Source organism: Phyllosticta capitalensis (assembly GCF_038381095.1).
Source record: "Phyllosticta capitalensis strain CBS 128856 chromosome Unknown BKA78scaffold_1, whole genome shotgun sequence".
Classification (NCBI taxonomy): domain Eukaryota; kingdom Fungi; phylum Ascomycota; class Dothideomycetes; order Botryosphaeriales; family Phyllostictaceae; genus Phyllosticta; species Phyllosticta capitalensis.
The window spans coordinates 335,739-348,725 of NW_027117439.1; the positions used below are offsets into that span (position 1 = coordinate 335,739).

General features: G+C 53.9%; 7 protein-coding genes across 7 annotated transcripts; 4 read left to right on the forward strand and 3 right to left on the reverse strand.

The window, feature by feature from the left end:
- Positions 1 to 1,703: 1,703 nt before the first annotated feature.
- On the forward strand, positions 1,704 to 2,799 carry BKA78DRAFT_348232 (uncharacterized protein; the record flags this gene model as incomplete). The annotated part of the gene is made up of 2 exons (XM_066890598.1): positions 1,704 to 2,711; positions 2,773 to 2,799. 2 exons carry the CDS (start codon positions 1,704 to 1,706, stop codon positions 2,797 to 2,799), a joined length of 1,035 nt encoding a protein of 344 aa, XP_066748750.1.
- Positions 2,800 to 3,172: 373 nt separating this feature from the next.
- BKA78DRAFT_290821 (uncharacterized protein) lies at positions 3,173 to 3,724 on the reverse strand (the record flags this gene model as incomplete). Its single annotated transcript, XM_066885800.1, has 1 exon — positions 3,173 to 3,724. The coding sequence occupies one exon, from the start codon at positions 3,722 to 3,724 to the stop codon at positions 3,173 to 3,175; it is 552 nt and encodes a 183-aa protein (XP_066748751.1).
- Positions 3,725 to 3,950: 226 nt separating this feature from the next.
- Positions 3,951 to 5,060, forward strand: BKA78DRAFT_3174 (uncharacterized protein). Its single transcript, XM_066888706.1, has one exon. The coding sequence runs from the start codon at positions 4,177 to 4,179 to the stop codon at positions 4,798 to 4,800; it is 624 nt and encodes a 207-aa protein (XP_066748752.1). The 5' UTR covers positions 3,951 to 4,176; the 3' UTR covers positions 4,801 to 5,060.
- Positions 5,061 to 7,866: 2,806 nt separating this feature from the next.
- Positions 7,867 to 8,898, reverse strand: BKA78DRAFT_290822 (uncharacterized protein; the record flags this gene model as incomplete). The annotated part of the gene is made up of 1 exon (XM_066885801.1): positions 7,867 to 8,898. The coding sequence occupies one exon, from the start codon at positions 8,896 to 8,898 to the stop codon at positions 7,867 to 7,869; it is 1,032 nt and encodes a 343-aa protein (XP_066748753.1).
- A 729-nt stretch (positions 8,899 to 9,627) lies between these two features.
- Positions 9,628 to 10,477, reverse strand: BKA78DRAFT_3188 (uncharacterized protein). Its single transcript, XM_066888810.1, has one exon. It carries the CDS (start codon positions 10,262 to 10,264, stop codon positions 9,659 to 9,661), a length of 606 nt encoding a protein of 201 aa, XP_066748754.1. The 5' UTR covers positions 10,265 to 10,477; the 3' UTR covers positions 9,628 to 9,658.
- On the forward strand, positions 10,478 to 11,318 carry BKA78DRAFT_3189 (uncharacterized protein). The gene has a single exon (XM_066888816.1). It carries the CDS (start codon positions 10,691 to 10,693, stop codon positions 11,201 to 11,203), a length of 513 nt encoding a protein of 170 aa, XP_066748755.1. The 5' UTR covers positions 10,478 to 10,690; the 3' UTR covers positions 11,204 to 11,318.
- A 114-nt stretch (positions 11,319 to 11,432) lies between these two features.
- BKA78DRAFT_290824 (uncharacterized protein) lies at positions 11,433 to 12,860 on the forward strand (the record flags this gene model as incomplete). The annotated part of the gene is made up of 1 exon (XM_066885802.1): positions 11,433 to 12,860. The coding sequence occupies one exon, from the start codon at positions 11,433 to 11,435 to the stop codon at positions 12,858 to 12,860; it is 1,428 nt and encodes a 475-aa protein (XP_066748756.1).
- Positions 12,861 to 12,987: the final 127 nt, after the last annotated feature.

A 12,987-nucleotide genomic window follows, 5' to 3' on the forward strand; every position in this document is an offset into this window, starting at 1 on the left:
AAAGGCCAGAACATGCGTCAGATGCGTACGGATTGGCTCTACTGGCACCTATTACTCATTCTGTCGCCTGATTCAATGGTAGTATATCACCAATTTCGGAGTGGAATTGGCAGAAGTTTTGCTGTCGTTGAACGAGTGATCTGCAGCCCGTAGTCGGCGTTTTGGAAACCAACAACATTCAAGATCATGTCGAACTGCCAAGAGTACCTCTTTCCTGCCCAATTAAAGCGCTCGCTCTTTCTTTCTTTCTTTCTTTTCTTTTTTTTTTTTTTTTTTTTTGGACGCGCTGGTCGAGACGCGCTCTGAAGAACCAACATTAGTCCGAACAAGAGGAACATTTAACCCGATGTCCATTGAATGGTAGAATCCCTGGTCAGGGATTTCTGGATCCAAAGACCAGGCCGATGACTCGCCAGTCGCATGGGAGACTGATGAATGTCAGCGATTCATAGAAATTCTGTGGAGGGTCAGACTTCACGCGGTTACAGACTGCTTGGAAGGTACATAGACAAGTTGTTCGCAGCCAACCACTGCCCACATTGCCGCCGGCGGAGAAGCCTAGACGGTGAGCGAATGGCGCAGCAGCATCGTCATGTCGGGCAAGCACTCAACACACAAGTGTTGAAAAGGTCCCTTTTCATAGATCTGCAGGATGATGCGTTGTCAGGTGGCGCGCGTGAGCGTCGGGTCAGGCGTCGAGGTGAGGAGCGAACGTTGTGCTCGAGGTTCTGGCGCGAAAAGAAACGGCGGGAAGGAAAGAGAAGACGCGGATAATTTCGGTACCGAGAGGCTGGGCCCGGACCGAGCCGCCCCGCGGTTCCACAGTAGTTAAGGAAAGAAATTCAACCTCAGCGCAGCTTAAAATCGTCGCACCTTCAGATGAAAGCGCTTGAATGCTCCCTGTGACTACGTGGTAAGAGAAAAATTCTCTCTTTAGTAAAGGCATTAAATGCTTGAGAACTCTATATCTCTACATATTTCTACTTGGCGACAGAGATTTTCGGATTAGCAATTTCTTTCGTCACCCACTGTGGTTCGACGGGAGGGCGACCGAGGACGCTCCGCATAGGGTTGGCTCCGAACTGCGCTTGTGCGTACACCGGTGTAACCCTTTCTATGTCCTCTTCAACCTCTCTTGCTGTTAGCTTTCAGTGCGCACCAGTTTTCTGTTCATGGAGAAGAAGATTCAATCTAAACCCAAGACATCATAGGTCATCGGTTCTGCGAGTAGGTCCACTGTCGCGATGAGTAAACAAATGGTCAAGCATTTCTGCGGTGGTAAGTAGCCGGTCTCAAGAGCAAGGGGAACCGCTGCAAGACGGCAGCTTAAGTCGTCTCAATTAGCGGAGAATCTAGACGCGCAGTTAGTAGACATCAACAGAGGTTCCCAAAAAGGTCTCCTGGAGATTTCTTTCTTTGAACGCCGCTCTCTTAAATTTGCGCTTCTTCACCACCAGCCCTTTGTCCTTTTCTCTTTACCACTGGAACAATGCACTTGTTTGATCAACAATCCAAACAAAGATACTCCGATTGCCTTGAAGTATATGAAGACGAGGAACTCCTACCTTCATGAAAGCACACCATAATTTCCGAGCCTGGTGCTGGACTGGACTGCTTGCATCTCTGCATTTCATAATTTTTCTCTTTCCTTCCTTTCCTTCAAACTAACGACACAGCTAGGCAGGTTCTAGCAAGCCAACACAATGAACCGTGCTGATCTAGGTGGACAAAAGAAAGTCTCGACGCCCTGGCCGATTCCCCAGCTCGTTGACGATGCTGTTCGGCAGGACCTGTCTCTTCAACGCCTCGTCAAGGTCAGCTCTCATCTTACTCCAAATCTTTCCGGACCGATCAACGACATATTCGCCTACAAGAATTTCGTGAACCACGTAAATGACGACACAGGAATCCACAAGCCGAGGATTTCCGAAAAGGGTTACCGTAATCTCGCGCTCGCACTTCGTCTCGCCACCAGACTGATTGAAGCAGAGGACTTCCTCGATTGGTGGGTCCATGCAGCTTTTGGCACGCCGACTGAGTTCATGGAAGATCATCCCCTTCTGGAAAAGACAACAGAGTACACTGATGAGCATAGGCAAAGTACCAGGGAGGCGATTGATAGCTTGTCAACCCTCGTCGTATGGAAGTTTGATACTTTTACACGCGATTTCTCCTATATGCGAACATGTTTGCCAAAAAGCACACGGGCACGGGCCGCTCCTCTGCACCCTCTTTTCGCAAAGACTGGACACAAGCGAGCTCCTCAAGTTTTGATCCACGAGGGTTTCAAAGAATTCGCTGAGAATCTTTATGATGAGGCTTCCTTGGAGGATCAACTGCAGTTCTCATTTCTCTTTGCGGCCTCCATCGTGCACGAGCTGACGCACTGTTTCGGGGGTATGCGACGAGGACATACCAACGAGGAGTTCCTTCACGAAAATGAACCTAGCCACGAACATGGCTTCAGCTGGGAACAGGCAGTGTTTGGAGGCCTAATAATGTCATCTAACAGGAAGTTGGATCCGACCGGTCCTCTTGTCTGGCACACTTGGGCGGACCATGAAAATAGGGGAGTATCCAACGGTTATCGCAGGATGCTCGTGCCGATTAACTGGATCGCAGGATGGTTTCGAACAGAATTTTGGAATGGAGAGGGCCTCAACGAGTATCCCGAGAAAACCCTTCAGTTTTGGGAGAGATCGGACAAGAGGGTACGTTTGTTGAGAGAGTCTGACCGTTTGAAGACGAAGAGACCCTTTACGGCGTTTCAAGAGTCTGATGGAGAGGACGAAGAACTAATAGTTCATCGGCGGAGTAAGCGGCAGTGTCGCGGATTCTTCTGAGGGGCTCCCTGGCGGAGCAGCAGACACAGCGTGTCGTTTGAGCTCAATTTTTGGCGCGGTAAGTCATTCGTGCGCAACAACGGCCGGCCCGTTGAAAGATTCCTGTCACCGCCATTTCAGAAAGTGCCCTCCAGTGTCATGGGTAGTTGCTTCATGAGGTAAGTCTCCGGTCTCATGGTCTGCAATGCAAGTCTTTCATAATATTTATCCAACGTTACCTATTTTCCATAAAGTCATTTGTTCAAGTCATTCTTCGTCCGCGTGCAACGAGATCTGAATTGTTTCGTCTCCATCGACGTTTGGGCATCAAAAGTACCAGTTGTGAATTCTCAAATGCTCTGCTGCCACACAAGGATGTCTGACTGAATGAGTCTCCGGTATCCACATGATATTTCAGGCCCGAAGTCGCCGGACTTGCCGCCAGCAGAGGTCACTTCAAGGTCTTTGACACTTCGTGCAGCGCGATTGATTTCCATCGTGGGAGGTTGTCCGAAGAGCGAGCCGGCGTCACCGAAGCAATTCGAAAGACCAATGAGCCTCTCAAGCTCGTCGACCACCGTGGACCGCGACCCGGGGAAGTCGGTCTGCGCAATTTTTGTAAAGTCTCGGGTCCTTCTCAGCGAGGATATCTTTTTCCACACCGACTTCAACCACCAACGGGTCTCCTCGAAGCCGATTGCAGGATTGACAGGGCGCTCGCCATCCCGTTGAACTTGGGCGCGGAGCGCATATGCCGATACGTTCCCAATGCAGTGCGAAATTTTCAGTTCCAGAGGAAGATTGTCGCAACTTATCCTTCCAATCAATGACATGGCTGCATCGCAACTGTTTCCCGCAGTCAGCACGCAGCCCGAGATGCATGGCCAGCCAAGGGCCCCCATGCAGACACTGCGAGCTCCCCAAGACAGCAAGTAACGCCTCGCATCGACAGACACCTCGCCAGTCCAAACAAAGAACGCTGATTCCCAATCTGACTCCTGACTTTTCTGTCAATGCCTCCTTGATCAGAAATGCCCGGCGAGACCCGTGATCTGAGCAGAAATAACTTCGACTACGCTGACGTAACACCACCAAACGTGAGCTTTCGTCAGCAACAATGATAGCAAGAGGATCAAGCCCTGCAGACAGGTGTCGAAGGATTGATCTGCTGCCCTCACTTGCCCTGTCCTGCCACGCTCGCTACACCGAACTGTACCGAGCACCGAGTGGCCAAACCAACACCACGAATGAAATGGCTGAATGTATGCCAAGATGGTCTCTTTGTGCCCCTGACTGAGTGACTTCAGCAATAAAGGCGAAACAAAGGAATCCTTTCAATCCTTTCGCTTCTTTCATGCCCGATTTAGCAGCGCCACGCGCTCAAAGGGGTTGTGCGTGGCTACACGTGGATTTTTCCAGAAATATGCGGAGCGGACAGAGCCTGGTGCGAAACGTTGTAGCACTCACACTCCAGTGTAGTCTTGAAGACTTTATGGTTGCATTCTGTCTTTCTGGATTCCTTTGGGAGCATGAACCTCCACGTCGTCAGGGCTCACAGATGCTTGAATCCTCTTTGTGCTTCCCATCGCTGTTGTCGCTGTCATGTGTGCTGCATCCATTTGCGGGGAGGGTTGAGATCAACAGTAGTTCCCAATGCCGTTGTCCTTTGCCGGCGCCTTTCGACTGTTGCATTACACATAGCACTGCATCACTTCCTAGGATGCATAGCACACGGAAGAAGACAACGAGTACCTCCGCCCGTGGTCACTGCCCAAAATTAGACAGCAAGATCATAAGAGGAGACCGAAAAAACCAGGAGGCCATCGCACATGCCTGTTTCATGTGCAGCACGGAGAAGGCCCGACAGAGAAGCATTGAGGTCTTGGGTGACGGCGATTCCGTTGCCCTCGTCTTAGCGGTGAGAGTGACTGGACGGAGATCAGGTCCGAAGCGCATTCGACAGGTCTCAAGAAGATGAGCAAACGGAGCGGCGGCTGGAGGGTTCGGTGGGCTCTTTCCTCGTGGGCGATTCCCTCGTGGGCGCTCCGCTCGTGCGAAGGTGTTTGTGGCTGCCGTTTGTGGGGCCTCCAGAAATGATCTCAAAATGAATCTCGCAGCCCTTCCACCAGTCTACTCCTTCGAGTTGTGGTGCGACTTACGACTGGCGAGTTTCGACTGCATCGATGGAACTGTCCCTTTGGGCCATTGGTCACTTGGGGCATGTAAAGTTCCTCTTAGGGCAAGCAGTGCGAGCAAAGCAGGAGAGCGCCAGTCCTCCTACCAAAAACTGCCGCCATTGCGAGAGGACTCCACATGCTTGACCGTTGTCTCGGGGTGGCAGTGATGGAAGAAGTTGATCGCGCAGCACGGGGCGGTCCGTGATGGAGGAGACTCAAGGGGTCGACCACCGCCCCCCGCGCTACGGATATACGGAAGAAGTCGCAAACGTGGCAATGGGATTGTGCGAAAACTGCATCCAGTGAAACGAAGATTGCGATCAAGGACCCTGCTTTGTAATGGACCAGTGCCAATTTTTCGGTCCCTGTGGCGACTTTTGCCCCTTATTCCCGGTCTCAGACTGGGGATGCGGGAGCTGGTTGGAGGGAAACCAGTCTGTGTGTATTCCGAGAGTTCTCCTTCTTGGATCCATCGTCAAGATCACTTCTTGATCACTGTTCGGTCTTGGTCTTTGTTGCCCCCCTCTCATCCTGGACTGCATCTCCCCGCATACTGATGCGTTTCGTCCACTCCCACGCGATCGATTGCGTGGCGCCGGCTGAAAATTTTCGATCAAGTCCAAGTGTCGGTCTCCGGGTATTGATGCAGATTGTTGTAGCACACAAGAATTGAACTGGGGGCCAAAGAAGACAATTTTAGACGCTCCAGTGGAGTGCTGAATGGGCATCGTTCCAACTTCCTCGGGACACATGAAGTGCTCAACCACATTCGTGGAAATTGCAGTTGTGTGCGCCACAGCTGTCTTTGCGAATCCTGTCCCCCAAATGCCTCATCTGCCGTATGCTCGATGACCAAATTTGAGACTGACCTCCTCTTGTTTAATCATCATCCCTGTGACCAGAGCCCAACCTCCACATGCCCTTTGCATAACGTTCTTCACCGCGCAGGTCCCTAGGTACGTCAGAAACTATTTTTAGGATCCGCACCACGCGCGCACATCCTTCACAAGCGACGACCTGCAGACAGCAACCGGAGAACGGGACTACGACCGGGTCGGGGAAGAAACGGGTCATGATTGACCCGTCAACGACCACGGCCATGTCATTCAAACCCACGCAGGGCCCCGCTCCGCTTCCCGCTCGGCAGCATGCAGGCATGCTTTGTCGTGGCTCACGACATCATCATCAGTATCGTCATCGGCCGGAGCCGCAGGAGCGGCGGCGGCGGCCACGCGATCTGCTTACTTGGACGCAAAAGTGGCGGCCGGGTTGCACAAGGAGAAAAGAAACACAGCGAGAAAGGAGATGACAGAGAAAGGGGGACGCGACGATCCGAATCCGAACGCGAGAAGGGGTGGAGAGCCACAGTGATTAGTGAATGAGGGAGTGAGCGTCAGTGGTGAGGTGAAGCAAGACCTTCTAGCGTCCAAAGTAAGCAATCAAGATTCCCGTAGAACGTGTCGCGGCCGGCAGCGGCGGTGTGCGCAGCAAAGACAGTGCCGAAGCCGAACTTTGCAGCCGGTTTACCGTCTTGTCCGCTTGCTTTGTGCGCCCTCGAAGCATCCCTGCACCTGGTCGAGAAGGAATCGAAGACGGGACCATCGTGAGAGTTTTTCGCAGAGCCCTGGATAAGGTATGTTCAGTGCTCTGGGGATTTGGGGGCCAGGGCAAGCAGGTGCCACAGCCGGAGCCGGGAGTGGCGGCCGAGCCGCAACCTGGTCATGTCTCCAAAGGCTGGTCAAGCCCGGTGCTGGGTCCGTGTAGTGGTGGTGTTGTGGTCGTGTCTACGGGCGTATACCGTCTTACTGAATTACATGCGTCTAGAAGCTGGACAAGCGATGCAACGCGGGAGCGCGCAGCTGTGGCGGCGACGTGCTCGTGGCTGATGGCAAATATGCAGAAATCGAAAAAATGAGGTGGCAACGTGCCCAAGCCGTGCCGTGAAGATGTAAGAAGCGATGAGATGCAGCTGTGTATGGTAGCATCAAGGGTCGTACAAGGGGCACCCTGCTGGACAGCCGACAGTCGTGGGGTTCATGCGAGTAAGTCAAAGGCGCAAGAACGTCATATTTTTCTTTTTGCCAACAAGCCAGTCACCCCTGACAGCATTTTAGCTTCAAGCTAAATGTGGCCGTGGGATGGTTGCAGCGTTGACGAGCGTTCGAGCAGTCGAGGCTTCTCCGGCCGTCAATTTTGCAATCAGTCTCCGCGGACAGGTGGCTATGGCCTAGATTCTGCGGGATGAGCGAAACAAGAGGCCTAGAGCACACGTCTGCTTTTTCCGTCAGCCTTGGTGTTGAGTTGCGGTTTTGTTTTGGTGCAGGGATGCCTCTCGCTTGGAGGTGTGGAGGGGCTGCTCGACGAGCGCGAAACCGGGAACGGCATTGAGCGCTGCCGGTGAGGTGTGTGGCGTAGGATGCCTCGTACCATCTCGTGGCAAAGACAGGCGGAACAACAACGAAGCAGGGCATCATGCGAGGGCGCGCGTGGTGCAGTTTTTGGTGGCGGCAGCAACGTGTGCGTCTTCTTTTAGATTCGAGTCTCGTCTAATAGACCCGAGCGTAGGGCTGGAGCCGGGTTTTTGATAACAGGGTACGCACTGGTTACGCCGCATGACGGAAGTGGTTGGTGGTTGTACGACACACCTGGAATCTGTTGTTGGAAAATTTTGCCATTGAGAAACGGTTGCATGTGAAGTGATTCTAAAAACGAGAGTGAGGGTATACGGCGCCGAAATGCTATGCCAAAACTCAAAAAAAGAGTCTTCAATGAACCCAGAAGCGAATGCTTATGCCCGATGCATTTCAAACAGCAGAATGCTTTTGTATGCAGTATCCCCAGAACGCCGTGCTGTAAATAGAAGCCTATCACTGGCTTGGTCGCCTCATTCTCGCCTCAATCCATTGTCTTTCCAACTCGGCGGCGCGTCGCGCGGCAGCCCTCCTCGCTTTGCTTTGTGCTTCCCATTGGCTTTGTGCGTAATCTGGTAGCTCGTCGCCTCTTTCCGCGTGCAGTCGCTCTTCTGCTTCGACCGCTGCCAGAGCCTCTGCCAGTGCTTGCGTAGATGATTGACCCCTGCGAGGAGGATCCACTTGCTCATATGTTGGCAAGGCAGGTGATGAAGAAATGCGGGGTCCATGAGGTTCGCTGTAGACCGAGTTTGTAGTAACGTGTGGGCCGCGCAGTGGTGAAAATGGTTCAAAGCCGCAAGTTGCTTCGGCAAATTGATGAAGCTCGTTGATGTTTTCGAAGGTTTCGCTTTGACTCCGGGCTCTGTTTTGACTGTCTCGACCCGTGTTTGCTCTTGGAGGAGAGTCTGCCCATGGCGCGCCGGCATAGGTGTGGGCAGGACTCTTTGCAGAATCCGCCTGACTTGGTCGTCGATTGTCGTCCAAAGGGGGTGAAATAGGAGAGTCTTGGGCGGGAGTGCTGGAGGAGGCGTCGTTGCCAGACCTACTAGGCACTCTCAATGGCGAAGGTCGCCAGTCCCGATTGTTTGACATTGGAATGATGTTTAGAGGTGGTCGTGTGTAAGCGGTCTGTGTTGGAGGGGCCGAGCGAGGAATAGCTGGAAGGGGTTTATCAAGCGAGATGGAGCGCTGTGAGACACTGCGAGGAGCCTGTGGGAAGCCGGGTCTCCTTCGTCTCTCTCCGTGGGGGACGTTTAAAGTAAGAGAATGGTCTGCTCGGGCACCCGAGGGATAGGCGATCGATGCAGCGGGTGGAGTCTGAGCTCGCGCGGAGGAAGTGTTGAGTCGAGGATAGTCCATCCGGGCAGAAGAGCCGATGCGGGCAAGGAGCACGGGAGAGTGGAGCATCAGCTGGGCAGAATAGCTGATATAGTCGGGAGAGGGCAAGACCGAATAGGGTGCGGGCGTGGCAGCGGAGCAAGGTTGCATGTCGAAAGAACAAATGATGCTGGACGCCGATCAGGCAGCTGTGAAAGTACGCACGGTATCCCGTGACAACCGATTTATTTCAAAGAGGGTGGAGCAAGCACAAAAGTACGCCGGAGGTGCGGCTAATGACAGAAGTCCAGACAGGGGCGGACAGGCGAGTGGTACAGAGTGCGGAGAGGACCCAGATCCAAGGTAGGAGGAAGGGTGGCTAGTCCATATGTATTGCAAGCCCATTTAACTAGAAGCGGAAGGATTTGGGACATGATGAGGATGTGGCTGAAAAGTAGGGCTGAGGTTGGCCTAGGTACGCAAAGGGAAACACAACCAAGACGAATTGGGCACTATTTTTGCTTGTTGGATGCGTTGGCTGGCAACAGGAGCAGGGTGAAAGGATGCACCCAACGTGAGGCTATACCGCTGTTTGCGGGCCAGAATGACAGCTCGGCGGCGGAGGAGGCGGAGGAGGCGGCGGGCGGCGGGCGGCGGAGGCGGGCGCACATGGGATGAGATGGCATGGCGACGAGCATGCGGGTACCAGGGCAAGCCGATGCTGGAGTGGTATTTCTCCATTGTCAGCCTTGGTGTAGGAGTAAAGGACAAACGGTGGTCGGAGTGTGGTGCATTTGCGTCTGCGAGGCCCGGCCGATCTGACGACACTGTCTGTCAGCGGCATTACCCGATGCGGCTAGGCGATCCTCTTCCTAAAAATACAACCCCTGTCGACGCTCCACCGCCGTCGTCCACCGCCTCATCCACGCCCTCAACTCACAGTTCTCACCTCCAAAACCACAACCTCGCCTCGCTCCTTTTCCTGCCCGTGCTCTGCGCCGGTGCTTTTGCTTTTCCGCATGCATATAACTGCTCCGCGTCCGCCGCTTTTTGGGCAGTCACGCACGTGCCGCCGAAGAAGCCGCCACCGCGCCGACCTAGAGCGTTTCCATCGCAAAACACCACACCTCCGGCATCTACAGTGCTTGTACGCGTCACGGGTCCCTCTCTTACGATGTGGATGCCTCGGTCTATTTAAGATGGGCGTGAGATTCACCGGACCTCGCCCACCGCTGGTCTCGCCAAGCCAACTTGTCCCCCACGCTGCCATCTCTGATCCCTTCCATTTGTCGACGATTTGACAATGGGATCGGCTACGGAAGGGATTCGGATGTCCAACCGATGCCTGTTGGATATTGGACTCTTTGTGGACCTGTCCAATGGTGTCTCGCTTATACAAGTGCGACTCCTTGGATGCAGAGCTGAAATCTATTCGACGGCTGAGCCGTATATGCCATGGCATTCGTACAAATGACGGGACTATTGGCTGATACCATTTGCGATGCCGAAGACCTTTGAACCGTCTCTGAAATTTCATTTTTAGTGCTCTTCCGCGCCGTGGCTTCAGACTTGTCACAACACAGACATCCTCCCCGAACGCTGCAACTTGTCATCAATGCATCGGAAAGGCAGGCAGAGCTTGTGGTAAGCTGACAACTCTCTTCGCGGCATGTTCAGGTAAGTTTCCAAAGTTGGTTCCATGTCAGGGTCTATCTCACGTGACCCCTCGGCTCCAACCTAAATTTTCTTTCAACGTCATCTCCTCAAACCCCCCGTGTACTCCACCAATCAACGAGCGTTTTGATTCCAAGACTACCAACGTTTTCAATTTTGGCTGTCCAGCCTGCTGTCATCCACATCTCGAATTTGCCCAGTTGAAGAGCTGGGACTTTTAGCGCCGGGACAACATACTATTTGGACCAAGCCGCAATAGCTTGGTACGCCACGACGATACCAGAACAGCATGGCGCTTCCACCGTTGGATTCGATACCAAGGCATCACCCTGATTGTTGCCTCAGCCTCTCCACCACGTTTTTGTCCACATTGCTGAACCTCATCTCCGCTGATGACTGCCTCGCGCTGTCCATCGGCAGCGGCTCTGGGCTTTTCGAAGCCCAGCTCCAAGCACGTGCTCCCAAAAAATGCGTTGAAGGAGTGGAAGTCGAATCATCTATCAACAAGTACTTGCCCGAGGAGTCCACATGGAACGTGGGTGGCACGTGGGATCTGTGTCCACGAGCGCAAGCAGCGCACGCCTGGATTTTTGTTTACCCGCGCGAGCCAGGACTCATCAAGAGATATATGGACATGTACGCAGATGGAGGCGTCAAGATTGTGGTTTGGCTAGGCCCACGACTCTATTGGGAAGACTACGAGGGCTGCTTCAACCATGACGGCTTTGAGCCAGCCGACGTTATCGAAGACTCCGGTTTGGTGCCTTACGAAATGATGGCAGTTGCAAGGCGGAAGACTTGAAGAACGGCTGCTGTTCCATTCTCGTGGCCAGGAGCCGTTGTCACTGCGACATCAACACCACGAGGATGTGCCGACAAAGGAGCTCCACGTCGCGAGGCGCAGTTCTGTCACAGGGCAAGATTTCCAGAACAAGACTTGCGCGACAATAAAATCGCTGTGCTCCTCTGCTTCTTTTGCGACATACTTTGGTCAATCAAGCGATTACTGCGTATTCCAAAGTTTCTTCGCGATGAACTTTCTCAAGAAGCGCCCGCCAGAGCCAACTCGTGATCACACGCTCCAACCCCGGCCTCTACCGGCGCTCAGCAACAACGAAGCTCTCGCGCTGTGGGTACAAGCCTCGCACTTTTTCCACCGTCTGCACTGGACGTCAGCCGCGCTGCTGGTCACGCAAATCCTGCGCCGCACATCGACGTCAAACATGCCGCGCATCGCGCGCGCGAAGCTATGGTCCAACTTGGGGATCGTGCACTTCCACCTGGGCGAGTACTACGCGGCGCTCAAGGCAATCGAAGAGGCTCTTGACGAGATCAGCGCGTTGATGGGGTTGACAGTAGAGGCTGCCGATGATGAGGGCGCGCGCGATGACGCGGCAGTACGAAGACGACCCGGTAAGGCACGAACAGCGACGACAACCCTGACTGACTTCATCCGCGCTGGTGCTGCTCGCGTTACGCCACCTATTCGGAAGAGAAGGTCAAAGACAAGTTCAACACCTGACGCGAGGGTGCCCAGTCCGACTCGGCTTCGTGGTGAACAAGAGGTGGCCTCCCCGCAGCGCGTTGGCAAGGCTGCAACTGTTACCAACACAATCACAACGATGGGTCGTTTCATTCGCGCTGGCGCAGCATGGTCTGCATCCCCCTCAGCCAACGTGGATCGGAAACTAAAGAGTCCGGAAAAGGGAATGAGCAAAGCGACGAGGAGCTCTCGTGCAACTCAGGCTGCGACCTCTCAGGACTCCGATGTCGAAAGCGTTAAGAGCCTTGAGGCAAGCTGCCCAGCAGTGCCTCAGAACGATACAACCAGGGTCACAAGGACTGCGAAGGGCAAGAGATGGAGCCGCGGAACGCGAAGCAAACATCTAGAAACACTCCAAGAGCTTCCTCCGCCCCTAGAGTGTCCCCCTCGTCCACCCAGTCCCCTACAAGAGCCCTCGCACTTACCCTTCCCGCCAGAAACCCCACTGCTCTTTTTCCTCGCCGGCCTCGCCGCGTACCACTTTCCGACGACGCCTGAGTCGCCCATCAACTACTTCCGCGTCGCTCACGCGTACTTCAAACGCTGTCTGTGGTCTCTGACACTCCTTTCCCACAATGCGACCTCGCGCCCTGCGAACGGTGTGGTCCAGAATGCCACCTTCGCCGCCGTCGATGACGATACCTACGATGAGGACTTCGCAGATGAGTACGGCATCGATGGAGAGGAAGGCCTGGAAAATGAGCAGGCAGATGGACGAGCCCAGAGCTTCGACTTTTCGCCATACGGCTTTGCGTTCGTGCTTTCGCGGCGCAGCGTCATCACCAACACGCTGACGTGCGACTACGAAGCCGAGTGCGTCGAGGGCCGTGGCACGTTGGTCGTCGGGCGCTGTCGAGGGGTTGAAGGGCTGGGAGCGGGGATGGAGGGTGTGTGGTTTGAGGCGCCGCTTGGATGAGGTGCATGTCGCTGCGAAGCAAGTCAGTGATCTGGATAATTCCTAGAAGTTGTCGCTCTTTTCTTTCCTTCACTTTTCGTTCTCACATTTTTCGCAGTTGTTTCTCAGGTTCCCTAGACAGCATGTT

What these genes read in the sequence shown, in the direction of transcription:
- BKA78DRAFT_3174 (XM_066888706.1), top strand. Translation starts at nt 4,177, where the DNA reads ATGCCCGATTTAGCAGCGCCACGCGCTCAAAGGGGTTGTGCGTGGCTA.
- BKA78DRAFT_3188 (XM_066888810.1), bottom strand. Translation starts at nt 10,264, where the DNA reads ATGAAATTTCAGAGACGGTTCAAAGGTCTTCGGCATCGCAAATGGTAT.
- BKA78DRAFT_3189 (XM_066888816.1), top strand. Translation starts at nt 10,691, where the DNA reads ATGGCGCTTCCACCGTTGGATTCGATACCAAGGCATCACCCTGATTGT.